This window comes from Hirundo rustica, chromosome 15 (genome assembly GCF_015227805.2).
Source record: "Hirundo rustica isolate bHirRus1 chromosome 15, bHirRus1.pri.v3, whole genome shotgun sequence".
Taxonomy (NCBI): Eukaryota; Metazoa; Chordata; class Aves; order Passeriformes; family Hirundinidae; genus Hirundo; species Hirundo rustica.
This window is the reverse complement of record NC_053464.1, coordinates 3228464-3256195: the sequence shown is the minus strand read 5'-3', so window position 1 is coordinate 3256195 and position 27732 is coordinate 3228464. Positions and strand designations below refer to the sequence as shown.

At 42.1% G+C, this 27732-nt stretch overlaps 1 protein-coding gene across 1 annotated transcript in view; it reads right to left on the bottom strand.

Annotated features, from left to right (window-relative positions):
- RBFOX1 (RNA binding fox-1 homolog 1) overlaps positions 1-23706 on the bottom strand; it is a 1151472-nt gene extending 1127766 nt beyond the window's left edge. Inside the window, exons 1-3 of the mRNA XM_040078692.2 lie at positions 23669-23706; positions 9214-9283; positions 7499-7733 (exon numbers count right to left, since the gene is read on the bottom strand). Coding sequence (XP_039934626.1) covers positions 7499-7723 — 225 coding nt within the window. The 5' untranslated portion in view covers positions 7724-7733; positions 9214-9283; positions 23669-23706. The remainder of the gene's footprint in view (positions 1-7498; positions 7734-9213; positions 9284-23668) is intronic.
- Between the last annotated feature and the right edge of the window lie 4026 nt (positions 23707-27732).

The window sequence follows — 27732 nt, the reverse complement described above, 5'->3', positions numbered from 1 at the left end:
GCTGGCTAATTAAAAGAAATTATTGTCACATCACCAAAAACTATTGTTTTTCGTGCCTGCAAGAGTTGGAACACAGCCTATAGTGAGAGAAGGAATTTTTGTTCTGCTGCTTTCCCAAGAATCAGTTTGGGTTTTTTTCAGATTTGGTTTTTTTTTTTTTTTGGAGCTAATGCAACAGCTTTCTATAATGTCATTATTTATTTTAAATTAAGTAAAAAGTGATTAATTGCTCAATCAGCATTCTTTCCATTTTATCTGGACTCTTGTAATTCACAGAGAGTTTCTAAACATAACAGTCAATGATTCTGCCCTCTGGAGACAGTGAAAAGATTAGGGATTTTTAGTTGAAATAAATATTTTAGTGAATGAAAAAGCAACCTCTCAGTATCCCAGAACAGATGTTACTTCCCCAGTACATTATTGATAAGAATGCTTCATTTCCATTTAGTTGTGGCCCAGCTCAAGGAACTAAGAGAGTCTCAGTGTGGTGACTTCATAATTTTACATACTAAATCCATTTATAGTTTCTGTGATTAGCTTTCATTTTGTGGAAAATAACATTCCCTGAAGATAATACATGTTGAATGCACAGTGCAACTCAGCTAAAACAAGAATTTATCAAACTATTCACAGACAGCAAAAAGAATGGAAACTTTGTGAAAAATTGCTAATTTTTCACTGTCTCATTATGCTTAAGGGTAACCAATACCATCCAAATAATTAGAGGAGCTGGGGAAATACAGAGCCCAATCAGTGCATCCATTAATGGCTGATCCTGTGCTGTCCTTGCTCAGCTCTTTGAGGGAAAACACAGAGCCCTGGGAAAACAGAGAACCCTTCCAAGCCCACACCAGTGGTGATTCCATGGTTCTTGCTCAGTTCCTGAAGGCCATCATGATCTTGCACAATCCTTGCCATAAAACCTTGCACAACCACGCCTCCACCTTTCCACTGGTCTGTCCAGTGACCAACTCAGTAAAGGAAGATCTTTTTTATGAAATGAGGGACCAGGGCTTTGTCCTTTCCTGGGGATCCCAAAGCCATGTCCCTGTGCTGTAGGGCTGGCATCCAATATATTGGAAACAGGCAGGGAGAAAAAAGCAGGTGAAAGGGGAAGAAATTGTATAAGAATTATTGTGCTCTGGAAATCTTTTTCACTTTAAACAAGTTTTTCTTTTCAGACTGGAATGAAAGTATCCTTACCAAGGACTGCAGACACTTCTCATTGATTTGTGAATCTTAGATGGACCTTTATTAATTAACTTGCAGTACACCTAATTGAGAATTACTTCATTATCTAGCACTTAGAGTCAACGACACCATATTAAGACATTCAACTGTTGCATTTTCCTACACCCAGCTATTGGAAGTTTGCTGGCTCACACGTGTTGAACCAGTTCTGCTCATTTTAAAGGTACCTTGAGGTGCCAGAAGGAAAGAGATCAGAACACAAGAACCATGAAAAGCAAATGTTCTGTATTCTGAATTGAAAGGATAAGATCCCTTCTAGCATAGACAAGACTGCCTGTAACTCCTTGGGCTGTTTAAGAAGCGCAGAGTGGGCAAAGCATTAGAACATCAGAACACATTAAATGTGTTCCTGAGGGGGAAATTACATGGGTGGCAGTGCAGCAGATCCTGCAGCCTAATTTAATGGAACAAAATAGGCAACTCTCTAGTAATGATGCATCCCAAATGAGTCTGAACATTGAGTACTCCACAGGAAAGGGACAGCCAGTGAAGCACCAGCCTTATTTCATTTTCAATTTTTGCATAGCTTCTGGGGCTTATTCCTCTTTGTTGTAGTCCAGGCTAATGACTAAGACTGCAAATATTTTTTTTAAAAAAAGTAAATAATTTTATTAATCTTTAAACCCCAGAGACTGGAAATAATTTTTTTCATGGCTAATATTGGCATACTGAAGGAGGAAGAGGAGCAAATAAGAGCAATATATAAATGTCTTAATTTCATATCTCCTCTAATTCAACATAGATCACAAATGTCTTCTTTTGCACTCTGGAAGATTTTAATGCATTTGTAATTTCAACCAAAAGTAATATTCCAGTCACTCTATAAAAATGGCAATATTAGGCAATTGATTACTCAAAATGGGATAGAAATGCTCCACGAATGTTCCTTATCTGTGAAATTGAACTTCCAGCAAGTAAACACAACTGACCAATGTTGCTCTTGGTTGAAATTGCTTGTTGAAAACAGATTTGCTGAATTAAATTAAGTTTCCCTCATGACAAAATAATAGGACAATGCACACAAAGCCTTTAGCTTTGCACACTTATCCCCTGCCATCCAGTGCAGCCACAGGAGAATTGGCCAGGCAAGGTCATCCCTAAGGGTCTGCCTCTGCTGCCTTCCCTTGTCCCAGGCAATTTCTCCTGCTCGAGCTCCAGTGCCATCGTCTGCTGACACTGCTGACACCAGTCAGAGGTTAATGGGAGGATGAATCAGTTTTAGGGAGAATATTTTCTTTCAGCTTGTTCTTGGAATCAAGTCCAAACCAATTTTTGATTCATCCACACCTTTGTAGCAAAGCTCCTTTACACTTTGATTTAGCAAATATTCCTGAGGAAGGAACTCCAGCACCTTGTATCGATACCGCCACTGACTTCTAAGGAATTATCATCTCCTTTCTTCCCACTTCCAAAGGCAAATAATTGTCTCTGTCCTGGATCACAGAATTTGATTGTGTTCTGAATCAAAACAAAAGCAGTAATTCCAGCATCTATCACAGCCTGCCTAACAAATCAATAGATTAAATCCTTAAGTTATCCTCTAATTAGGTAATCAGACCCAAAAGAGGAAAGGCAAATGCACTCTGCAAAACATTCCAAATGTCCTGTTCTTCAAAACACTTTAAATCTATGGCTCTCTCCTAAAACACATCCATTCCATAATGTCTGAGGACAAAAGGAACTCAATAACTTGAAATACTTTTATAAAGAGGAGAGACAGACAACCAAACCACAGCCTTGACAGCAGAATGGTTCAATCTGCTTAGAGCCCCGAGTCAAAAATCAGCACCTTAAATTGGACTCTCAGTCCAGACAAACCCACCATCCCAGTTTCTCCCTTCTGAAACACATTTCCTCTTTAAAGCAGTATTTGTAAATGCAATCATGATCACAAAGCCATACACACACAAACCAGGTTTTGTAATAAACCAGCTGTAAGGTGCAAATAAATGTCCTGAAACAGAAAATCTACATGAGAAACTGCACTAACACAGTGAAACCTTGTGTGGCAATCCACAGAGATGTTAAACTGTCAAATTTCAGATCCAACTCTGCCCTTGAGTCTGTGTTTTATGCATGTATATAATGAAAGAGCCTTGAGTTATTGAGCCAAAAATTTCTTTAACCCAAGGTAAACACAAGAGATTAAAAAAAATGTCTATTTCACTCATTGAGATTAGCACCATTCTCACATTCTATGACTCCCAATGTCTTTGTTGTTCACCCCAAGCCCTTCCAGGACAGCAGCTCACACTGCTGAAGGCACACCCTGAAGCTGCTGCAGTGAATCCAGATGGGGTTCAGTTCCTACATCCACACCCGGTCTTGACAGAGCTTTTAATTTGATACCATGAGCCCAGACCCATCCTTCAAACGAGGGAATTTCATCCTGAGCTGAAGCTCCCAGCTCGTATCTTAATTTCTAGGAAACCCTTCCTGTCCTCCTTTTAAAGATCAGCTTTTCAACATGTGTTCCTCAGCTTTCCAAGGTATGCTCTTCTACACTTCAGGAATACTCAAATGAATTACTCAGAGTAATCACAAGGTACAATTTGTGCTCTGTGCAAGGACAAGGGCATTGCATAGCACGCCAGATCTCCTCATCTAAACTGGATTTACAATTCCATCAACACCTGAAATTTAGAAGGCTGGATTAGTCACATGATACAAGTTCGGTGTAGTCAAATCTTCAGTTATCAGCAAAACCTGTTTTCCCCTCCTACAAAAGTGCTAGGTACTTTTTCAGATACTTTCCTCACATTTTCTTTTACAACACAACAGTCTCAAAACTGGATAAAGATGTTACTTCGAAGTCATTCTGAAAGTTGTTTAAAAAGTAAAAGGTCAAACTCTCTCCTGGCACAGGTGTCATTACAGACAAAAACAGAATTTAGGGAGCTGTGTGCTGTGGGCACACTACAGAAATCAAACTAAACCCAGAAAATTTAGTCTTGTTCTCTAAACTTTGCACAAATATTTACAGGGGAGAAAGTTTGGTTCATAACAAAGGAAGCTTTGTGGATACTGAGATATCCTTGCACCAAAATCCAAAGAACCTTCAGCAGACATATGGACGGAGTTGGTTGAAGTGTGATGAAAATGGACTATTCTTGAAAGACAGGAGTACATGGATTGCAGGGATCCACACTCCTGATGGTCACTCATGGGTAAATGAGTCTGTCTCGTGCCTATCAGCCCAGAAAGAAGTCAGCACCTGCGTGTTTAATTCTTCACACACTTCCTATTTCAGGAAATACCACTTTAACCCACTTTAACAATTTCCAGTGTATGGTCACAGCCAGGGTGACAATCCACCCTGTGTCATCACAGAGCTGCCAGCTGTGCTCATGCTCATCCTCCAGGCACACAGCTGGGAATGGAATTCTCCAGAGTTAAAGACCCTGGTTTTTGGCCAACCTGGATGAAAAGCAGTGAGGCACCAGCTCTCCCCAGCACCGATTCCCCAACATCTGCACCAAATGAAGGATTCCTCACTCTGAACCTCGCTACAAAGACTGCAGCCCCTTGGTTTGAACCCAAGCTTTCACTCATCCTGATGCTCTGCCAAGGGAGAACCATCACAGAGGGAACAATTCCACGGCCTTGGACTGTGTGATTCACACCTGCAACAGCAGCTCCCTCACCATAATGAAGGCAAGAAAAAGAGAAGGCAAGAAGCAAAATTATCTGAAGAGATACCTAAATTAACAATTCCAGTTTCACCCCAGGATGCCAAGGCATGGAAGAGAGCTCTGTCCAGGGCCATGGAAGTCCTTCAGCAACCAACTTGTGCCCAGCAGCAGCTCCTGCTGTCAAACTCAGGGTGCCGAGGAAATGCCCACGTCACTTCAGGAGCATAAAATATACATTGTGTCGGCATTCCATAATAAGTGGAATAATGAGCTGGAGCAGCTGACCAAAGTGGATTTCCTTCCTTTAAACCCAAAAAGTGTTGGATGAGGCAAAAAGCAGGGGAATAAACAGAAATAACACACACACTGTGTTGATTTTTTATTACTAGTCCAAAAATGAGTCAACGCCTGTAATTTTTTTTAAATGTCCTTCTTTAAAGTGGATGACATAATGGACTATTAGGAAATGTTCCTCCAATGCATCCATTGATTACCCATACCACGAAGCCTATAAAATAAAGATTCTTCTAAGCACAGAAATGAAGTCATTCCAGTGTGTTTGCTAGAGGCACACAGTCCATCTTTCCCAGCAGCTTGCTCACCACAAGGTGACAGACACTTACAGTCATTGTTGAACAAGCTTTTACTGCTTTAAGGAAAAAAGTACATTAACTGAATTTCAAATGTCACATAATTAATTTCTAATAATGTCTCCAAATCAGAGAGATTTAAATGGGAAGGGGGGAAATATTACTGGAACTTTATACAAAATGTAGTGCAACACCCCAAGCCAGAATCCAGTCAAGTGAGGGGAAAGAAGAGCTTCATTGAGCTTTGACAAGTTTTGAATCAAACTCAGTTTAATTTACGAATTACTGTAAGAACAATTATTTTATTATAAAAACTATTTCAGTATTGATTTTGGGAGAGACAAGCAGTGAAATAATTGTTGATTAACTGATTTGCTTTGTTAGTATTTTTGACAATCCCCTGATAAAAAAGCCAGAATGTAAAGTTGGAGCAGCTATACCAGGTCCTTGAAAGGACAAAAAAAAAAGACAGGTATTCACCAGCAAGAACTTTGCTGCAGTAGCAGAACATAAATAAGGGGCTAATCCAGGCCTCACAGCTGGGACAGAGCCCAGTGATTTGGGTATGCATCATTCTCATATATTCTGCATTGATCCCTTTAAAGACAAAGTAAATTAATTCAGTTAAGGCTTATTTTTCAGTAACTTCCTAATTAGGTAGTGTAGTAAGATGTACCAGCTTGTAGTGGTGTTCACTTCTAGATATTTATCATGAAATAGAATGGATTTAAAACCTTTACTCTTAGATGGAAAAAAAAAATAAAATAAAAACAGACAAAAGCAAGGGTTGTGGTTTGACCAATTAGCTTGCCTGTATTTTGCATTTCTTTTGAGGAAAAGAAGCCTCTGCCAGAAGTGGTATGAGAACAAGAGTGGTACTTCACTGTCTGAGAGTTAGAAATAGCCTAACTTCATAAAGCATTGGAAACCCAAAACACAGAGCAAAGTGCAACTCTGCAGTTACATGGCTTGATTAAAGATTTCTGCTTGGATAAACAAACCAACACCCTACACACATTTTAAATACTTTTGTAGCTCAGGAAAACTGTTGCATTTAGGGATGACCTTCCACCGAGAACAAGCCAAATAAACTATCTTTCAAATGATTTAAAAATGTAAATCCTACCGAAACGCTGAGCATCTACTTAGCTCCTCGTTTGAAGACGCTAAATTCAGGATATCAACCCCAGGAGAGGGGAAAAAAAACACATTTCCGAAAACTTCTGGATAAAATCAGCGCACTGAAGTCTCCAGCAGCTCTAAAGCTGCACTCTCCCCCTACGACAACTCACACAGAAAACATCCTGTGCCCGAGACTTGTTCCCACCACCCTCCCCGTGTTTCTGAGCGAGGGAAGCAGCCAGGATGTGCCCAGGAAAAGCACCCAGCACGAATTGCACCAGGAGGGCAAAGCTTCAGCTGGCAGGGGATCCAAGTGTTCCCCCCCTCTCCCCCGAGGTGCTGACAGGCACAGCAGCTGAGCTGAATGACCAGGAGCAAAGTTACCCTCCGAAAGGTCTGGCAACGCTGATGTTTATATAGGCGACTGCTCAGCAGCTCTTTTTTGCCAAAACCTCACACCAGAGGAGATCTCTGACCACCGACTCTCCTCCTGGAGGCTCTGCCCCCATCGCCAGCTGTAAAATAGTGCTACTCAACAGAAACGCAGCTGAAAGTCTGCATGGACAGACTGATGAACAAGCCAAACTGTCCAATGCCATGCACCCATCCTTACCCAATTTCTAAATGGATATAGGGGGCTGAAAGGGAAGTTCAGCAGGTAATATTCCTCCTCCCCAAGACAAAAAGAAATCACTCCTTTGACAGGTACATCTTGCAAGCAGCTGGCAGTGAGAGCCAGATAAAAGCACGCACTCCTGCACTAAAAACATGAGATGGGACACTCGGTTACATTCATCCTGCTCTTCTTGATGCCCAATTACCAACTTCAGGATGACAGATAATTTCAGAGGTAACCTCCCGGCCCTTCCCCCTTTCCCTGAGCTGCTGAAGATCCTCACTTACACTTTTGCCTTCTCCACCTCCTTCGGGCACGGGCTCCTCTCTGCCTGAGCAAGGCATTATTGCATCTTCTGCTGCTTCTCTGTCCTTTCCACTGCTTCCTCCTGCATTCCCCAGCTTCAACCTCTTTCCCTCAGGCTGGGAATCATCCACATCCTCCCTTCTTATCTTGCCATCTCTGCCTCGATGCTTCCCCGCGTCTTCTGGGCTGCCGCAGGAATTTGACATTTTCAAAGTGCTGCGGATTATTTTTTTGTTATTAAAAAGAAGGGGGAAAAAAAAAAAAAAAAAGGGGGGGGGGGAAGGAAAAAAAAAAAAAAAAAAAAGGCTGCTGAAGCTGCCGTTTTGAAAGGGGATTTGGCTTCCGAGAGCTCCGATGTGCTCCCGCTGCTGTTGGAAATCGGGGAGCGGTGCCGGCTCCGGGAGCTGCTTCTCTGCCGCCCTCTCCTGCCGGCTGCAGCGCTCCAGCCAAAGCAATAACCTTTCCCAGATCGATTATATGCACCGCGCTGCTGCTGCTGCTTCCAGCGCCAAAACCCTCGCATTCCGCTTCTCCCTGATCCACGGGAATTGGCTTTCCTTAAAGTACAAAATATTACCTGCGCCGCCTTTAAATCCAAATTTACAGCTGTGCCCCAGGGATGCTGGGGACTTTGGTTATGTACTGGTCCTGGTGCCAAGAGTAATTACCCATTAAAATGCAAAGGTGGCCTTAACTCCCAACAGCTTCTTTCGAAATAATTTCACTACAGGTTTAGGGTTATTTTTTAATAAGGGTATCCTTACTTTGTAAATTACCTTTGCATCTTCTAAATCCGCATTCCACGCTGCAACACAAATTTCACAAAATGCTCTGACTCCAGAGCTGTAGGCATGAGATTAAAATGAGGCTAGGGCAACCCAACAGGACAGTTTGGAGGTTCTTTCTGCTCTATCAGACTATTTATTAAATACACCACCAGATATAATCAAAGGTTTGGTGCAACATTCAAACCTTTAGAAGAAAAAAGTAGCCAAGTGCTTTGGCATACAGAACTGCAATGTGCTGCTCGTTCTTCCAATGGAGACGGCAAGATGAAGTAGAGGCTCAAAAAAAAAAAAAAAAAAAAAAAAAGAGTCCTGTTTTCTCACACTGAAGTGCTTGTAGGTTTAAATGAGACTCCTCATATCTTGCAGAGAGAAGGAAATCCCTGGGAAGCCCACTGCACATATCCAGATATGTTCCAGTCAGGAGCACAGGGACAAAACTTCAGGAGTGGTGCCCAGCCAGGTGTGGATGAATTCATTGAGTCAAACTCTGTTTTCTGTTGTGTTCAACAAGTTCTATCTGGCCAGAATCCTACAGGGAGTTAATTTGTGTCCCAGCACTCATTTCACTGATGTTTTGAAGGAGGGCTCTAATTTGAGCAAGTAACATTGTGCCATTTATTCAAGAATGAACAGAGGGGAGGAATCAGTCATTTGAGACACTCTAGGCAGATCCACAGGGGGGTGAGGGAGCACTTCTGCCAGATCCAAGATACCTGCACACCCAGAACTGGAGAAATTCAACATCCACTACTAACACTGACCCTAGCAAATGGGTGGGCATTGGCCTTTGCCTAACTTGCCGCTGTAAGTACTTTCAGAGCTGCGTGAACACAAATCAAGTGGGCTCAGAAGAGGGAAAACAAAGCTGAGAAGTTTTTTTAAAGGGTGCTGGATCAAGCCTCACACACCTTGTAACCTGCAGTTGTCAAGTTCCACAGCTTGGCCTTCACTTTGGAGCCATGTCCACTTGAGATGAGCCTAGAGAAGAAATCTGCTCAGCTGGTGACTGATCCTCTTCAATAAACAAGAGATTGTCAGCCAAAGCACAGCCAGGCAATTACCTCACCCTAGATGAGCACAGATTAACTCAGGTCATGCCCTGCTTCTCAAAGCCATGAGTTCCCACTCTCACATAGCTCAGGAGGAAAGAAAACCATTAATAAACATCACTCAATATCCTCATCAACAGCAGCAGCAGAGACCAACAACAGGGATTTTCTTCAAAAGTCACATCCCCTAGGCAGAACTGCGGACTTCAAAAAATCCTTCACCCTCTTCCCCATATTGTTAAAACTTGACCCACTCTTTCCCATCTTTCCTCCTGCTTGAAGCTCCTGAAAGAGTTACACAGCTCTTCAGATCATCTCCACCAAACCGCAAAAGCCTTTTGTCTTTCTAAGGCTCATTCACCATTCACACCTGCTTTTTCCATCAGACAAGCCATTTAATCCTGTTCTCTATTCAAGCTTTGTTTATTCTTTCTTAAACCTCCCATCCTCACCTAAAACACTGAAAGACAGAAATGATTCTGGAACAGAAGTGCTGTTTTAGCTACGATGCACTTCAGGCTTATTTGCACAGTAAAATGCATCAATTTCTGCTGGAGCATATCTCCATCCCAAAGCTTTGATTTCATGGATTCGAGTGCCTGGCAAGGCTTTGCCAGTTGCAGCAGTATTTGATTTGTGTTTGAAGTGGAAGCAGGCAGCTGCTCAGGCTGCCTCAGTGACCAGCCCAGCCAGGCACCGCTGGCTCCCCGCACATTTCTGTCTCCAGATCACAGGCAGCTTCTTCCAAATCACAAAATGAACACCCACTTCCTCATATTTGAAGCACAGCCTCTGGTTTTGAAGAAATGAAAATTTATGGAGACAGAACACATTTTTGTTTCTAATGAAAATCAAATATTTTTGAAATGTCAACATCTTCATGCAGAGAAAATGAGAAACGGCAAGGCAAGAAATTAATTCTGTTGGTATTTGTGCGGTAAGGTTGGTCAAGCCTTTGCTTCCTGTTATTTAGCACACAAATACTGTCTGGCAGGAATAGGCAGTCCTTGTTTTTGTCAGTCTACAGCACGAAAGGTTCCAAGTTCTCCAGTACATGAGCCCACCCCTAGCTGGGACACCCAGCTTCACGCAGGGAGCTCACTGCAGAAACAGGGATCAGGTCTCTCAGATCATCATAAATTTGAGAAGAAGATAAAGGGATCAAGCTGAGAGTCAATGCTCTAGGTATGTCCAGCCTCCTTTTTTATCCTGTTTGATACGTTTCTTGCTTAATATCAGCCTGATTTACTGTTTCACCTCCTGACCCTTTAGTGGCAGAACTTGTCTCTTGTCCAGGGCCCACCCCTTGCCTCCTGCTGGCAGAATTCACTTTACACCTAATGGGCAGTTTCAGAGTCAGGTCCATGCTGATTCCTCACAGAACCCCTCACAAAACTGATCCTGTGCCAAATAAAGCAATTCAAGTCACTGAAATCTGAGAGGACATTACCCAGGGAGGTACCAAAAGTGATTGACAAGTGCTCTGAGACCTCAGAAATCCTTGCACAAACTGCTTTCCAGACATTTCTGCTTGAACTCACTCCTAAAAGACGCAGTTATACCAACAGCAAGCCAGAACATCCAAAATTCCACAGGAACCATGTGCAGCACCACTCTCAGCAGTCAGTCCAACCCCAGCCATCATCCCCTCTTGGACCGTAAAATACACTAATTGAAATAAAATAGGCATGTTGAGACTCAGACTGAGGGATATTTCCACCTTTTATGCACCACAAAACACTGAAACAGCTGGAGACACAATGGGAACTGTGCTGTTCCCTGCAGGAAAGCCTGGCCTCCTCCACGTGCCACCCCAAAGCTGCTGGCATTTGGATACAAGGAACCAGGGGATAGATAAAGGGGTTTGGGCAGAGGAGGAAAGAAAGAAGAGTCCTGCTGACTGAGTCTCATAAGGCTTTGATGTAAAGCAGCTTTATTTTATTGACAAATTAGCAACTGAATCATCAAGGTTGGTGGTTTCACTCAGGGGTGGACATCCCTGCATTATTTGGATCCCACTCCATCTCCCAGAGCTTAAACCCAACAATGATCCTTTTGTTGGGCTCTTGCAAGAAAACAACTCTCACAGCGAATTTTGAGATTCAAGGACAGATGAGCCAAGAGATTTTTATATTGTCACTGAACTGTGCTGCCACCAAAACCAGCAGTTTCAGTGTAAGCAGAATTAGAGCATCCCCAAACAATTCTGCAATTCAGCTCAACCAGTTCACAACCACCATAAAAGAGAAGTTCATTGATTTTAGTGTCTTAATGAGTAAAATTATGGGAATTACCTCAGAATGGCATTTATATCCGAGCATTATGATGTCTAATTTAATGGAATACTTGTTGCATCCCCTTACCTCACCTTAGTTTGCAAGCCAATGTAAGACTAATCTGATTTAAAGCCCTCTGATGTATGTCCTCTCTGCAGTGAAAACACAGGATCTGTAAGTCTATTCGTGTTGCAGGAGAACATAAAATGCCAGTTCTGCAAATGAAAGTCACTATAATCAGCAGTAAAAGCATCTTTTTTCATGTGGTCCCTGATTTAAAAAAAAAAGGAACAACAGGCAAGTTCCCCACTTGTACAATTACTTTAATGGGTGGAGAACAGAATTATAAGTTTACATTAATCAGGTAATTTGGCACATCTTACTGCTACAAGGAGGCCCAGTTATTTTTAATAAGTCTGAAAATGAACCAGTAAGTCTGGAAAATTAATTTTTCATTTATTTTGCTATTGTTTTTAAATTAAACTCTGCACCTCGTCATTGTAATTACTGCTGAAAGCTTATAAATGTTTCATTGTTTTCATTATTGTTTTATGTTCACCAACAAACATTAGAGACACTGACTCCTTTGTTTATAGCTCCAGGTTTCCCTGTAAACTTATTCTGCAGTAACATCTGCTATGATGGCCATAATAAAAAACAAAACAGGGAATGCAGCTGACCTTTGAATCCTTCAGAACCTCTCTGACACCAAAATATCCCCTTAAACTCTATCAGAAATGCACCAGGACTTCACTAAAAAAGATCCCAGGCCAAGGAAAGGCTCACTGCTCCAGCCTGGGAACAAATGGTGCATTTGGTTCCTCTCACCTCTCCTGAAGGATCAAAAACAACCTAACTTTTATGTCCTCAAGTTTTTCTCCATAGCAGCAAAATTACAATAAATTTTATTTATTATTAAATATATTAATGAAGACAGCTCTCTCTTTTGCTGGCCCAGTGCTGTCCTTGCTACAAACCCACAGGATGTCTCTGATCTCTTATTTTCCTTACTCTGCCATGAACTCCACATGGAGGCAGCAGAGACTAAACCCCTCCCAAGAAAGCCAATTATTCCACATAATTTTCAGTAACACTTTGAAATCCTTCTCAACTGGAAATCTTGCCTACCACCCGTTCACACTCTGGGCTTCTGAATAAAGAACGTTAAACATCCAAGTCCCGCTGCTGATAACCTCGAGCCTTAATAATGTTGAATCAGGGTGGAAAAAGGAAGGATTCAGCCAGATGAGCTGGTTTGTTTTAATGTCACAACCTGCCCATGGGTAGTTAATTGATCAAGAGGATTCATTTTCAGTTCAATCCCTGTGGTCTCTGTTAACATGCGAGATATGTTGTGTAATAAATGTATGTATAATCCACCTTCCATTTCCCGTTAGTCTCAGCACACCCAAACTTATTCACCCTCTAAATAAACTTCCCAAACCTCTGTTCGAGCAGGCAGTGACTGGTAGGAGCTGTGAATGTCACCAGATCAAATTTCAGCCTTCCATTCAACCTACAACAACGCCCAAGATGTTTTGAGGAATTTGAAGGTTCAGTTCTCAAGCTGCTGCAATAACAATCCTCCTTTGGGGAGCAGAGCAACAGCATCATCTCCTCCGTGGCTCAAATCAAAACACAGGCCAAAGAACAGGGCTGTAATTTTTACAAAGCTATCTCAAATTATCTGAAGAGCGACTCTGGATTCACACCTGCTGAGTGCAAAGCAGATGATTAAAAGAGCTCCTCTCCCCACCATCACTTTCCATCTGTGCAACTCTTACCAGCTGGAAGAGGTTTAGAAAGAGAAGCAATTAAAATGCAGCCTGTTACTATAGGTTTTATAAACACAGCCTATTACATTGCAAGATTTATAGAAAGCATCAAAATTCCAGGTCTTTGCTGTGATCTCTTTAAAGAGAATCTTAAATGTCCAGAGAGGACCAAACCACTACTGGAAGGCTGCAAGAGCTCCCAGGAGGTGGAAGAAAAAATAATTTCGAAAAAACTCTTCTGGGAAAAATATTGTTGCATAGGAGAAAGGTTTAAAACAAGTGATTATACTTCTTGCTCCTTCTGATTCAGGATCACAAAAGTCAGGTGTGACAACACTACAACACTGGTGGACAAAATACCGTAGGTGAGAGGACACAAAACAAAATTCAAATGGCATCTCAGACCTACAGAGATCAGGTCAGGATGGATTTTGGCACCACTACAGGGACAGCACAGTCCTCTCTGCCCAGCTGTCCACAGGATGGGGACACAGGCAGGAAACATTGCTCCAGCTGAGCCAGACACACACAAATTAAAAATACCTGAGTATTTTTGGAGTAAGGCAGGCTGTGGAAGTTGGCAGCGAAACATATCCACAAAACGCTGCAAAGCTGAATAGCGGTTTATCAAAGTTGAAGTCATTATCTTTTTTTCTTTAGTAAAGCTGCATTTATTATGAGTTATACTTTTAAGGTTGTACTTTCATTTGATATAAATTAAGTGTCGATAGAATTAAGCGGTTTTATTATACTTAAGTCTCAGTTAAGTTATATTTTGTTAATTTTAGTATTTTGTTCATGTTAATTTCTATTAAGATTAAGTAAGGTTTAGTTGAAATTTAGGTTAAGTTTAAATATTGCTCAGTTTAAATGATGTTATTTTAAGTTATATTAGGTTTGGGTCTTGTTAAGTTTAAGTTAAATTTAGGCTTAACTTTTATAAAATTTAAGTGATATTAGATATCTATCTAATAAATAAGAGCTAAGTAAAGAGAAAAAAAAAGCTAAATAAAGAGTTTATCTTCTCTCATGATGTTTTAAGTCCTCTGCAGAAAGCTCTCCTTAGCCTTTGCAGCAGACTGGGTGTTTGATGTCGGCTCACAGAAAGGACACTGGCTGGGAGGGAATATTGCTTACAGGCCACGTTAAACATACCTGAGCAAAGTTAAATTTCAGTTTACATGCCCTTAAACTGTAATGTCTCCCTCACAAAAGAAGCATTATGAAGAATTCGCACTCCCTATTTGAAAATGAGGAGAGAACAAATATTCAGTGGGGACCTGAGAAGCATCTCAGCATTCACATTGTGGGCAGCAAACTGCACTTTTGAGTATTGGACAGGGGCACAAATTATGTCAATCATGGATTGATAACATCATCATCTGAAAGGACTTTGGACTTGGATCTATCAGAACAAGAGCAGTTTAATACAAGTTTCAAAGCACCCTTCACACCACAGCTCTAACATGTTTGCTGAGGGTTGATTCCCTTTTTGTGCAGGTCAGCAGAAGTGTTCCAACCATTTTCTGTGTTCAGCTTCGAGGGGAGCACAGGCCACGTGCTGTGCATTCTGGAGGGGCTCAGGCTGCCCAGCCTGTAAGCTTTAACCAACTCATAGGCTGTAAAATGCTATTTCCACTATTGCACAAGGCTAACCAATGGCAGTAAAATGCATAATACAAGCTTATTTCAAAACACATGCAGTGTTTTATCTCACATATAAAAGCAGCAAAAAGCTGAAGTAATTCACAACTCTTGGTAGGCTCAGAGTGTATTTATTTGTGCGTCGCAGGACATTAAGCACTTTTAAAAGGGTTGCATTTTAATTCAATGTCTTCATTTAACTATTCAGAATAGAAGCTCCTGTAGGAGATGGTATTTTCCCCACAACTCAAGCCAGTTCACAAACTTCAAGGTCCCAACAACTTCCACACGGAAAGCTGAAATATAAATCCATGCAATAACAGCCTCACCGAGATCCCCATCCCTGGACACATCACCCAGAGTATCTTTTGGAGGACAGAAACCAGCAAAAGGCACCTCAGCCAAAGAACTCCACACGAGAGATGTCAGCCAGAAACTCTCCTACCTCCCAATACCTGCCCCTAGAAAGGCTAAATTTTTATGTTTACTTGAATTTTAATATTTTGCTAAACATTCTCCAAACATTAGAAGGCATTAGCAAGTTTTTATGATTGGAAAACTCCTGGGATGTCTCTGCCCTGCTGACAGATCCCTCAGAGTGTCCCAGAACGGGAGGGAGGGGAGATGCTGGGAGGGCTCTGTGCTATCGAGGCCCAGATGATTCCATGCTGCAGGCAAAACAGGCTGAGATAAGGATGGGAGAAAGGATGAGGATGTATCTGCCTCTGTGTTTTAGCCTTTTCTAATACAATATAACCAGTACAGGAAGTTATTAGGTTCTTCCTTCAGTGTCCTCGGTCATAAAATAAATAAACGTCTTCCACTCAAGCTCCCAGTAATGTGTGCAGTCAATATTATCTGCTGGGCTCATCACAGGACTCTGCCTCAGGCAAGAGGACAATTAGGTTTTTCTCTCTTCTCCCTGGCTGTGCTTTAACACCGGTGCCTTTTCTGGTGAAGCAGCACTTTTCTCCACCACAACAGCTTCCAAATCGACCCACGGCTGGTTGTTCCCCAACCAGGCAAGAAGAAAGTAGACGCCAAAAGGAAATTTTAACTTTCTCTTTCCTTGCACTTGCTCACCCTGAGGGTTTTGAATAAGAAGTTTTGAACATGGAGAAATATGGAGCAGCAGAGACCAGCTTCATGAAAGTCTCCTCTCTCGATGTTTCTAAACCTAGTTCAGACTGTCTCCTCTTGAAGGGAAAAAGGGAGGGAAAGGTGCACAGGAAAGTTATTTAAAGCACCTAACACCTCTATAAGGATATAGAAATCTCTTGTTTTCCACATTTTTGAAGGTCAGGTTTTCTCCATGATACCACCAAGAAAACTATTCTCCACAAAATCTTCCCTTAAAGGTCTCTGGATCCCGATGTATTCTATCACACCACCTGTATCTGAGGTCTAATAACTGTACTGGCAGCCCCAAAACCTTCATTTCATTCATCATTAGATTCCATGCTAGGAACAGGCTCCAGAGTTTCAGCATCAGCAGCTGTCACGCCTTTGGAACAAGCTTATTTGTATTACCAGGTGTGTTTGTGAAGGAGGCCAGGCTTGCAAAGCTGCCCTTTGCTCTGTTCTCCGTGTTTGAACACAAAATTCACTTTGCAGCTCTTGGGTATCTCCCGGATTCACTGACACGTGTGTGAGCAGTGCTGAAGCCCAGGGCTGCAGGGAAACTCCTGACACATCCAAAAAGCAGCGTGAACAATGCAGCAATCGGCTCCGGGCAAGCACAGCAGGGTTTTGTTCCTGTTCCAGTTATTGTAACAATGAGATCTTGATCAGGAGAGTCAAGAGAAACCTTATCAGTGATTTCAGGGAGATAGTCAGCTAAAAAGCTGACATTATCATCAAAATACTGCAGATTGCACTGGCTGAAGGAGGAGCAGAAGACAAAGGCACAAATGGGAGGGGTGCAAGAGACAAAGGAGCTGCTGTACCATCAGCCACCCCTCCAAAGGTGACTGTCACCTGAATGTTCTGCAGCTCGCCCAACACCTTCACCTCATACCCTCTGCTGTGTTCAACGCCTCCTCCTTCCCTGTCTCCCTCAGCACAGCCTCCTTCAAACCCTCCTTTAGCAAGTTTTGTTTCCTGCTCACGCTCTGGAGGTCTCACTTTGCCTGTGCATCACATCCCTTTGCCCTGGGTGTCTTTCTGAAAGAGGGCACCAGGCTTCATGCTTTAAAAACTTCCTGCAACAGAACCCTGATCACATCTTCCAGCTCACAACACTCTGTGATTCCACAATGTTATAAATACAAATTACAAAATTGGCTTTTTGCAAATATTAAGATGAGTGCTATATGTATAATGCTAAAATAACTTTGCTGTAAGGATATTAACAAAACTTGGATGCGGTGGTGGGATAGCTGATGCAGGTGAACTGTCTGCTTGGCTGGGATAACATCCAATGAACTTGTGATGAGGATCCTGCTACTCACATGCCAATTATCAACACCTGTATTCTGCAGAAATTGCAGACCAAGGCCCAGACTGGAGGTGATGATGAAGATGGATCAAAATCACAGCCAAGAAATGCAAATGCTCTACAGAGGCAGACCCAAGGAGGAGCCATGCTAAATAGTTCCTGGAATATGTAAACTAGTTTTTGGAAGAGTCTGGATATGCATAATGGTTTGTGAATATGCAGTAGGAAAGGTGTGTAAAGGGTGTCTCTGAAATAGCCAGTGTGCTCTTGGCTGAATGCCAAGCACCCTGCCATTCAAAACTTCGATTTATTGTCTTTGTTTCCTATTGTCCTTTATTAAACTTCTAAATTTCACCAGGAAAGTGGACCTCATTTTTCACACACAAGATAACTGGGGCCAAGAGATACCACCAGAATCCACTACACAGTAAATGGCTCTGCCAGCCAAAAGCAATATTCTTTGTGCTGCAGGAGTACCGAGGCAGTCAGGTCAAACCCAAACATGTTAATAAACCGTTTAACCAAGTGCACAGCTGGTAAAGCCCAAATGAAAAATCATCAGTTTAAGTCAATCTCAAAGCAAAAGAAGTAGGAATAACTGAGCTACAGCATTTATTGGTAGAAGATTGCAATCTTCACATCATCACCAAAGGAAGAAAATAAAGTGTAACTCTGGGTGTCTGTTACCACCTGAGCCACAGAAAAACGACCAAGATCCACAGCAGGAGATAAGCTGTTATCACAGGTACTCCACAGGAAGCAAAATGCAATCCCAATTGGTTTTCAGCAGGTTCCCTTTCCTCCTAGCATCTCTCCTGAAAGGAGGAGATCCCGTTTCCCCCAGCCATGAGGCAGAATGGAGCTGTCTGTGCCTTTTGTGAGAGCAGCTCGTGACTGATGAGGGTTCAGCTTTATATGGGATAGCAAGATATGTCCCAATCCATCAAAGCATTTTACAGCACAATTATAGAAACCAATTCAGTGTCTAAAAAACGCAGGGAAGTCATTTGTCTCCTCCTGTTATCAAGCAGCAAAGGCAAGGTTCTATCTCGTTTCGTTTAGACACGCATTATCTCAGAAGTCTAAATACTGTATAAGCAATTTATAACAGAGAGAGAGCAGAAATTTCAAGATACTACCACAGAAAGTAGCTAATCCAAGGAATAAAATACAAGTTCTGGTGGCACAAATAACACCTGACTATCAGCTGTTATGTAAAGCAGTTTTTGCTTTAAACCTGCCTGAGGGCCACAGAGCAGAGCAATGCAGATCTGCTCATATCAGCCTCAAAGTGAGTCCAGTATTTCAGGTAACAGACTCTTAACCCCCCTAAGTGCCCATTGATCATTCTTAGTACCACTTATTTCAATGATGTGATCTACTCAGAACGCAGCTGTGGGGAAATAAATATTTTTAAATATACACTGAAGTGAAGGGTGGGAAGACCAGAGGGGGAAAAAAAAAACTGGATTACAAAGATATTTCACATTTTGTGCTCCTTTCCTGTCTCTCATGTGAGTATCAGTGCTGTGTAATCACAAGCCTTCACTTAATTAACGCCCTAAACATCCAAAATGTGGTTTTGAAAGCAACAGAATTACAATCTCTTATGTTCATTTATGGAAATAAATCAGTCTGGCATCCTCTGCTACACAGGAGCAAGAAGAGATGTACCTTAGCCATTGCTGGGAAGTGAAAGGGGACAAAACAATCCTGCCACACCTCTGTGGGACTAACAGCTACAGCAAAGGTGTCACAGGGCATTTATATTTCATTTCCAACTACAACCCAGGTAAAGCAATGCCCAATGTCCTCTGCACATCAATGCCAAGGAGCCAGACAGCTCTGGACACTGCATGGGGCCTACAGGAATTCTGCTGGGGACAGAGGAGACCAAGAAATCACAAATATTAAAGGGTGTGGTTGTGCCAGGCTTTGCACAGTTCAGATGAAATCACTGGGTCTACCTGGATTTACCCTGGGGCACCTGCTGGGACCAAAGGGACAGAGGGGTTTTCTCCTAGAATAAAAGGGGCAGAGGGGTTTTTGTCCTGGGGGATAAAAGAGGGGGCAGAGGGGTTTTCCTCCTGGGGGATAAAAGAGGGGGCAGAGGGGTTTTCCTCCTGGGGGATAAAAGAGGGGGCAGAGGGGTTTTCCTCCTGGGGGATAAAAGAGGGGGCAGAGGGGTTTTCCTCCTGGGGGCTGCCAGCCCACAGAGGCATCCTGCAGATCAAACATGGCTTTGTGGCTGTGGCAGGGTTTGGGTTCCATGACAGGACCTCCTTCAGGGAATGCAGATAACTGGGGAGAGAGGGGATCCACACAAGGGGAAGGACAATTACAGATGGGCTGACTGAAAAATCGTGGTTTAAACTCCTCAGCTCAGGGGTGGGGTCCAAAGCCACGACACCTGAACACTCAGAAGCACCTGAGCTGCATTAGTGCTACCCTGTGCTCTCCTGCATCTTTGTGCTCAAAGGGCTTTGTGATGAAGTTGGATTCAGATTAAAAAGCAGCTGGTTGGTAATGGACTCAGATGGATGTTTAAATGATATTTCAGTAAAGGACTGCTAAAAGCACCTTGCTAAGAACACATGCAATATTTTCATTCCATAGTTCCACTGAAAGTTACAGAATTCTTTGTAATTTACTGAATTGATCACACACAAATGACTAGATGTTGTTATAACACAATTTTTGTTCCGTTCCAGATTAGGAATAAAAATGTGCATTTAAAACCTCAGTGAATGTTTTCAGAAGTGAATAGATAACACTAAACCTCTGCCCCAAACCTGTCTGGCCCCAGGGAGCCAGGTGTGCTCAGAGCACCACCACAATATCTGAGGAGTTCCACAACACAGGAAGGTGCTTTGCTGAGCTCTCATCTACATCACAGCCACTTTTATTTATTGCATTTTAACCAGGCCTGAATGATCTGTTTAAAATTGAGATACAGCCTCTGCATCTCCCAGCTTTAAAGGTCCCCCCTTTATTTCTCAGCCATGTTTAAGCAGCTGTACCTTTGTGGTACAAACCACAAGAGGAAGTAATTAAGTGTCAGACTTCGAAATCCTGGAGAGAAGCCATTGAATTTAATGATGATGCTGGCTCCTGCAGCAGCTGGAATAACACATGGACAACATCAGCTCTTCTGTTCTGACTGATCATTTCTGTACCACCTAGGCAAACCAGTAAGTTCAGGGATCAAGCTGAAAGCTATTACTTAAAATCTTTTAATGCAGACTGAATGCTCCACATTTCAGCTTTTTTTTTAATGCTGTTTTCATGCCTAAAGAGACACATCTCACCACTCATTCTCAGCACACCCTGGATGATTTTCCTCTGCTGTTGAGGGTACAGCCCTACAGACCTGCCAGGACCTGATGAAAAGGTTGCAGCATCTCATGATGGTGATTCAAGTAACAGAAATCCATCTGTTAACAGCACAGTTGTACAAATACAGCCCACCAACTTATGCTACAATTCCTCCACCTCTGTAGACTTGTTAATTTCTCCTTGAATTTTTCTATTATTTTCTTACATAGTATCCTTTGTATCTGACTTTTACAGCACGCATGTTTTGTACCAATGGAAACATGTGGACTCTTGAAACACATCTGCAATTATTCCAGGCACTTGTACACAGAAACTGAAGCATAGGTTAAGAGACTGTTACCCTGTTAACCACCCCAGACAAACACCCAAGCAGAAACCAGAATCCAAGTCTCAGAAAAATAAGCTTTCTACCTAGGTACCAGAGTGTTGTGTAAGCTTATCTTAAATACTAAATTTTATCTTCCTATCAAGTGCTTTGATAGATCCACTGCTTCTTTCCCTCCCATCTTTAAATATTATTTTATTACAGATGTGCAGTCTTGAATGGTGTCAGCTTAAAGCATTTTGATTAAAAAAAAAACAGAGAAAGATATTGAAAAGGAGGCTTTGGGGTCACCTAATCCCAAGTCTCCCTTGAAAAAAATAAGGATTTCAAGCAGTTTATCATAGCAATGGGGCTTGAAAAGAGACTCCTAAAGCCCAGATTCTGTAATACAACTGGCTGTTGCTTATCTGGTTGCAGACCTGTCCCCAAGGTGGTGTCAGAGTCATTTCCAGCAGCAGCAGCTCACAGTGGTGATTTTCCACATCACTGCTGCCTCCTTTCAGCCCCTGCAACGCATTTCTGCTTCTTACAGAAATTCCACCAATGTCAGGAAAAGGCATTTCCAAATGGGAGCTGAGGGCCTCTAAGAGCAGAGCAGCGACAAGAGCAGTCGGTGGTGTGACACACAGAGCAGAGCACCAGCAGCTTTTAGATGTGGAAAAATCAGCAAAAAATTGGGGATAACCATCAGGTGTGTGTGGAACTGAGCCAACATGAGGGCCAAGGAAAGGTTCACATGAAACACTCAGAAGCTGCTCTGTTGATTGAAAGCTTGCTAGCAGGAACAGGGTCCATTTGTCCTGAAGATGCACTTGGGTCAATAAGCACAAATACTTAAGCCACAAATTGGGCTAAAGGGATTTCTCCAGAAGAAACAATTAAAGCCTTATTGTGTAATACCTTGACTAAATAATCACAGAGGGAAACAATAACCTTCTTGAAATACATGGAGGATGAACACACCAAGGTAGGAGATGACTCTTCAGGGATTCAGCTAATAGGATTAAAATTCAGAATATCAGAAACTTTAATAGTGCAACCTCCTGGACCATGGAATAATTGGTATCACCAGAGCAAAGAGTCATTTTATTAATACCACAGAAACTAAGTGCTCGCAGGGAGACTGAGGAGAAAAGCAGTGAAATTCATACTTTACTAATGGTACCATTTCTAAATAGACTTACAGGTCCATTATTGGATTCTCTTAAATAATTTAGAATCATTAATTTGGAATAATTGGAGAAATTTTAAAATTACAGTCCAACAAGGATTCTCCCAATCATCCTGTAGGAAACTGCATCAGAGTATTCTCCTCACTGTGAGCAAAGAAACTCCCACTTTCAAGGGTAGCTCATCTTTTCCCCCACTTGTCAGCTAACCCTGAGACTTCAGCCAACCCTGGCAGGATTAACTTCCATTCCTCAGAGAAAAGTAAAAGTGTATAATTTCCAGAATATATCCTGTTATGTACAAAAATTCCAATACAAATCTTAGTTTTTTAAAAAAACCTAATCATTTGTGCCACATAAAATTTTATAATTGAGAGGCTCCAATAAACTGAAGGGAAGTTGTAGTTTGAATTCCAAGCCCTAGGGAAGATACTGGTTGGTCCTAGCAGGAAGTTTTGTTTCTAATATACAGATACCCTCATCTATTTTATATACCTTAAATTCAAGCAAACTGACTGAAGTTATCTACTCTCATCCAACTTGATTAAACTCAGCAAACAAATTCCACAAATCATTAGTTAATTAAAAAGAAGTGGCAATTTCTGCATGCTAAATTAGTCCATGCCTAGCGTTCTGCATTCCCTGTTCCAGGTATGTGTTCAGCTCTGGAGGAATGAAGATCACTTCAATTGCAAGTTATTTATTTCATCTTAAAAGACCCCTTCAGCTAGCTGGGGGAATAATATAAAAACACACCACAAAGACAAAATAAATTAAAAAAAAAAAAAAAAAAACACAAAACTTTACCAATGGGAAAGTTTGAGAAACAGATCATTGCTGGTTATATCACAACACGGGGGCATTGCAAAGTTGTACGAGGTTTAACAAACCTGTACAAATTAGACCCAAAAAAGAAAATCTTATTCCTGGATTTCCCCATGAGCTGCTTTTTAGAACTGAGAGACATAAAACTCCAAGAATGCAATGGCAAGGTTTTCATTGCATTTGACATCCAAGTACAGTACAGGCAGCAGTGTGGATTTACCACAAAAAGCCTCATGCTCCTAGGAAGTTTTTTGCAACTGTTTTTGTTCTTATATCTTACATCTTTTAAAGCTAAAGAAAGTCATTGTTATGCCCCCCAATCTGGAGCTGGCAGATGAGAGGACTTGCATGCTATTTGCATGAGGCCAACGTAAGCCAGGTCAAAATGCACAATTTAATTGCAGGTTCAGGATGCACACTAAGCTGGCACATGGCACACACACCCTCAGGTCTCATGTCCACCCAAGCCCCAGGACTGCTTGTAAATCTCAGCCCAATGTCCTCCCCTCCCCAAAGATAGACAATACCTGGGTAATCCAATAGGGAAATAAAATCAGAGTCTGGGACTGGTCACACATCACCTCCAGCAGGATTCCATCTCAAGAACCACATCAGTAGAATCTGTGTGCTCTGCCAGAACCCCTCCGTGTTCTCCTGGGGGCACAGCAAGCACACACCTCTGAGCCTCGCCCACAGCTGGGGGACCTGTTATATTGTAGGAGAAGGGAACACCGGTGACCTCATCTCTGATAAGTGACAGCTGTGTTAATTATGATACAGCCTTGCCCCTGATGAGTAACTGCTGTAGCCAATGAAGGTAAGTGATGGAAGGGAGTGGGTTAGCTGGTGAGGGGGGTCGGGGTGGAGGAGGAACCTTGAGGAAGAGGGAATGATGATGATGATGATGATGATGATGATGATGATGATGATGATGATGATGATGATGATGAAGAAGAAGAAGATGACAACGACGACAACAACAACAAAAAAGAAGGAGGAGGAGGATCCTGGGGAGAGAGAATCACTGCTGTGAGATCAGTCTGAGCCTGTTGTTGGAGCCTGCAGCCACATTCTAGCTGGGTAAAAGCCTGCAGTCACAGTCTGCACACCGATCCCTGCAGTCAGAGTTTAGCAGGCGATAACCAGCAGTCAGAGGCTGCCAGGTTCCTACAGCAGCAGCTTGCTGCAGCCAGAATCAGTGAATGGTTGGAGTCAGGATGGCTGAGCTGTAAAGAGGAATGAACCAGGGTCCTTTTCATGCTGTGATAAATAGAAGTCTGTGTCTCAGCTCATTTCTACCCTCTAACAAGCGGGCTGCTGCAACATGAGATCTGCACAGGGCCCAGACCATCCTGAAAACAAATGTTTAGACTGTAAGAAGTATAAAGGCAAATCTGAATTGTGTCCTGTGTATAGACCAGAAGTGACCTGCTGAGATTCTTCCTGTTTTGTAGATCTCAGTAAAGAATCCCTTCAAACTTCTGCTCTGCTTGGCCCCAGAACAATTTTTGGCTGGGGATGGGGGGAGGTTTTGGTGTTTGAGGGGGAGGTTTCTTGTTTACTTCTCCTTTTTAACCATTTGTGAGATAAGGAATTATATGTAGCAAAAATCTCTTTCAATCTGCTCTTGGCTATTGAGGTTATCTCCATCCAAGTCTGGCTTCGTTCCTCTATAAACCAGCAGCACTCTGAATAATTCCCGACAGATGTTCTTCCCCCAGCCTTGTCACTCCTTCAAAGAAACATTTTCCTTTTCCAGAGGGCCCTTTTCCCATTCTCCTGCATGGACCTGCAGGCTTGTCCTGCCGTGTGAGACCTTCCCCCAAAACAGACATCAGCTGCAGTGCTGGAAGACACCAGACCCTTCCCTGCCACGGCCTCCTGCAATCTTGAGCTAAAAGAGGGAAGCAAAATCAGGGCTGGAAGAACACCGCTTTTATTCCTTTAGCTGATGCTGCAGCGCTCTCAGCCTCTCCAGAGGAAATCAGATGTTCTAAAAATCACAGTGCACTTGCCCCACTGTCACATCACTGAGAGTTTATTGCCTTGGAATTATGCATTTCTCTAATGCATTTAGGAAACTTTTTTAAGGTTAGAGACAACATGATTCACAGCAAAGAACGGGAAATAAACAAGAGAAATCCCTCTGGTTTTGTGTTTCTTTGAATTTCCCTTACATGGTAAGGACAAACAGAATGCTTTGTCTACCAAAATGTTTTAATACCTTGAGTTTCTGCTCTTCCCCTGGAATCTGAAACTCATTTTTCACGGACACACAGCACCATGTATAGTGTTTGAGGAATTTGTTTTAGGAAAAAAAGTTGTGGCACCTTTATATGTAGATATATTGGCAAAAGCAATTTGGCTCTGAATCTAAAAGAAAAATAATTAATTGCTCTGAGGAAAATGTACTAGGAAATAAGGCTGAGTTACAGAATATAAAACAATGTAGAATGCTAGCAGTTATTATGCTGTGACATCCTTATGATAAATATTTCCTCATGTCACTGAACTGATATGAAGAATTAATACTAAAAATAAGCCTTTCAATACTTAATTCTGACTTATTTTACCTTCAATTGAAGGAAGACTTTAATTATTAAAACTTAACCCAAATAAATTCACACACAATTTGGACAAGATGGAGAAATTATTTCTACAGTATCATTGTAGTTATTCTGGGATTGTCAAATTATGCCTTTGCAGAGAGAGAGGGACAGCTCTCACCAACCCAGTGAAAGAACTCCAAATATATTCAATTAATGGATGAATAGATGCACAGAGTTTCACATTGGGCAAACAATACCGCCTCTCACATCGCTGACAAAAACCTGGGGCTGAGGAAGAAGGGAAGTGCAAAGGCTTCAACAAGAGGGGTACAAGAGAAAAATCATCTTAGGTGATGAGAGCTTGTGTTTTCTTCAAAGCATGGACTGGGAGAAGGTATTTTGTTCCAGGGGAACTGTGGTAGACAGGGAATGGCAAATTTTGGTTCCAATCAGAGCAATACCTCCAACGTGGATCAACTCTATAGACCAATTATGTTTCTATACCTACTTTTTGCTCAGTTAAAGCATGAAAAAACAGAATATGTTGGCTCCACTAAAGAAATAATTTGGAATTATGATGAGATCCGGGAAAAACACTGATCCCAAAACAAAATGAATTTGTACAGTGATGAGCTGTAGTTTAAAAGTGCACGATAGGATTTTGTAATTCAGCTGTGGTGCAATGCAGATTTCAGCCTACAGGCACTGCTGGATGGGGGGTCATTGGTCCCAGAGGTTACTGCTTCAGAAGGGAGTTTGGCCTGTTTAAAAGAAGTCAGAATTAAAAACGGTGCAATTTGCACTTTAGAACTCAGTAATATTTACATTATCTTACCATTAGCCATTCCTAATGCTGTCAGATCCATCTGCCTCATGTTTTGCAAGGAGAGCACCAAAGGCCAGCAGCCACTAAAGGTTTATTAAGGCAAACAGGTTCATTTAAATAAACTGTGAGTCAAGAGCTGTGCTATGAATGATCTCTTCTTATGACCTCTTCAATCAGCACTAAGGTTTGAAACAGACTAAATGATGTTTTGAAAATAACATTCTCTAGTGCCTGTTTTTTGTCTTGCAAGGACCCATCTTCAGCTGGTCTTTCTCTTCCCGTATCTTTCAGGGTTTGAAGGCTGAGGAAGCCCATGAGGTATTCCCCCAGAGAGGGAAAAATCTTCTCATTGCTTCTGAAGCACAGCCATGGACCTTTTAACAGCCGAAGGAGTTTTCCTGCCACTGGCACCCCCAGGCCAGATCCCACAGCTCTGGCCATCCTCCCTCCTTGCCTGGCTGCCTGCAGGAAGCAGGTTTGGAGAGGAAATATCCCCTCAAAGCATCTGACTCCAGAGGACCTGGGTGCTGGAAAATCTTCCCAATCTCACGCTGTTAAACTACCCAGCAACAAGAAAACCTGAACAGCTTACAGTACCTTCCACATTTGTACAAAAACCTTCCCTCACACACCTTGCAGATTGGGAAGAATTCCAAGAGAGAGTCTAAAATATCTCATTTTTCCCAATCAAAAAAATATAGCCAGTGCTCCTAATTCAGCAGTCTTCTCACTGATTTTCCAAAAAGGCATTTCTTGTGGCTCACATATCAGACAGTGGCACAGGGCAGCTGAAAAAAAGTCATTTATGATCTGGCCCAAACAGCTGTGAATGCCCAAATTCCCATCCTAGGGTTTGTCAGGCAGGGGATGCTCTGACTCTTTCATTGTGTGTCCAGGAGTAAGAACAGAAGATTTGTATAAATTAAACATTTTGAGTGAAGGAGTCATTCATAATGCTTCCTTGCTCAGCCTCACACACTGTTTTGTCTAAAGTGCATTAGTTCATATGCTGAAATGATGTGTAAGAGAAAGATTGGTGTGATTTGGTGCTAGGAAAAATACTACAAGAGTACTGTGTATAGATCGTGCAAATAATGAAAGAAACAAAAGATATATTTTGATGAAGGGTTACATGAACTAAAGCATTGGCAGCTACAGAATGGCAGCAGAACACAAATAAGGACTGCAAACAAATGTGTTGGTTTTAGAGACTTAT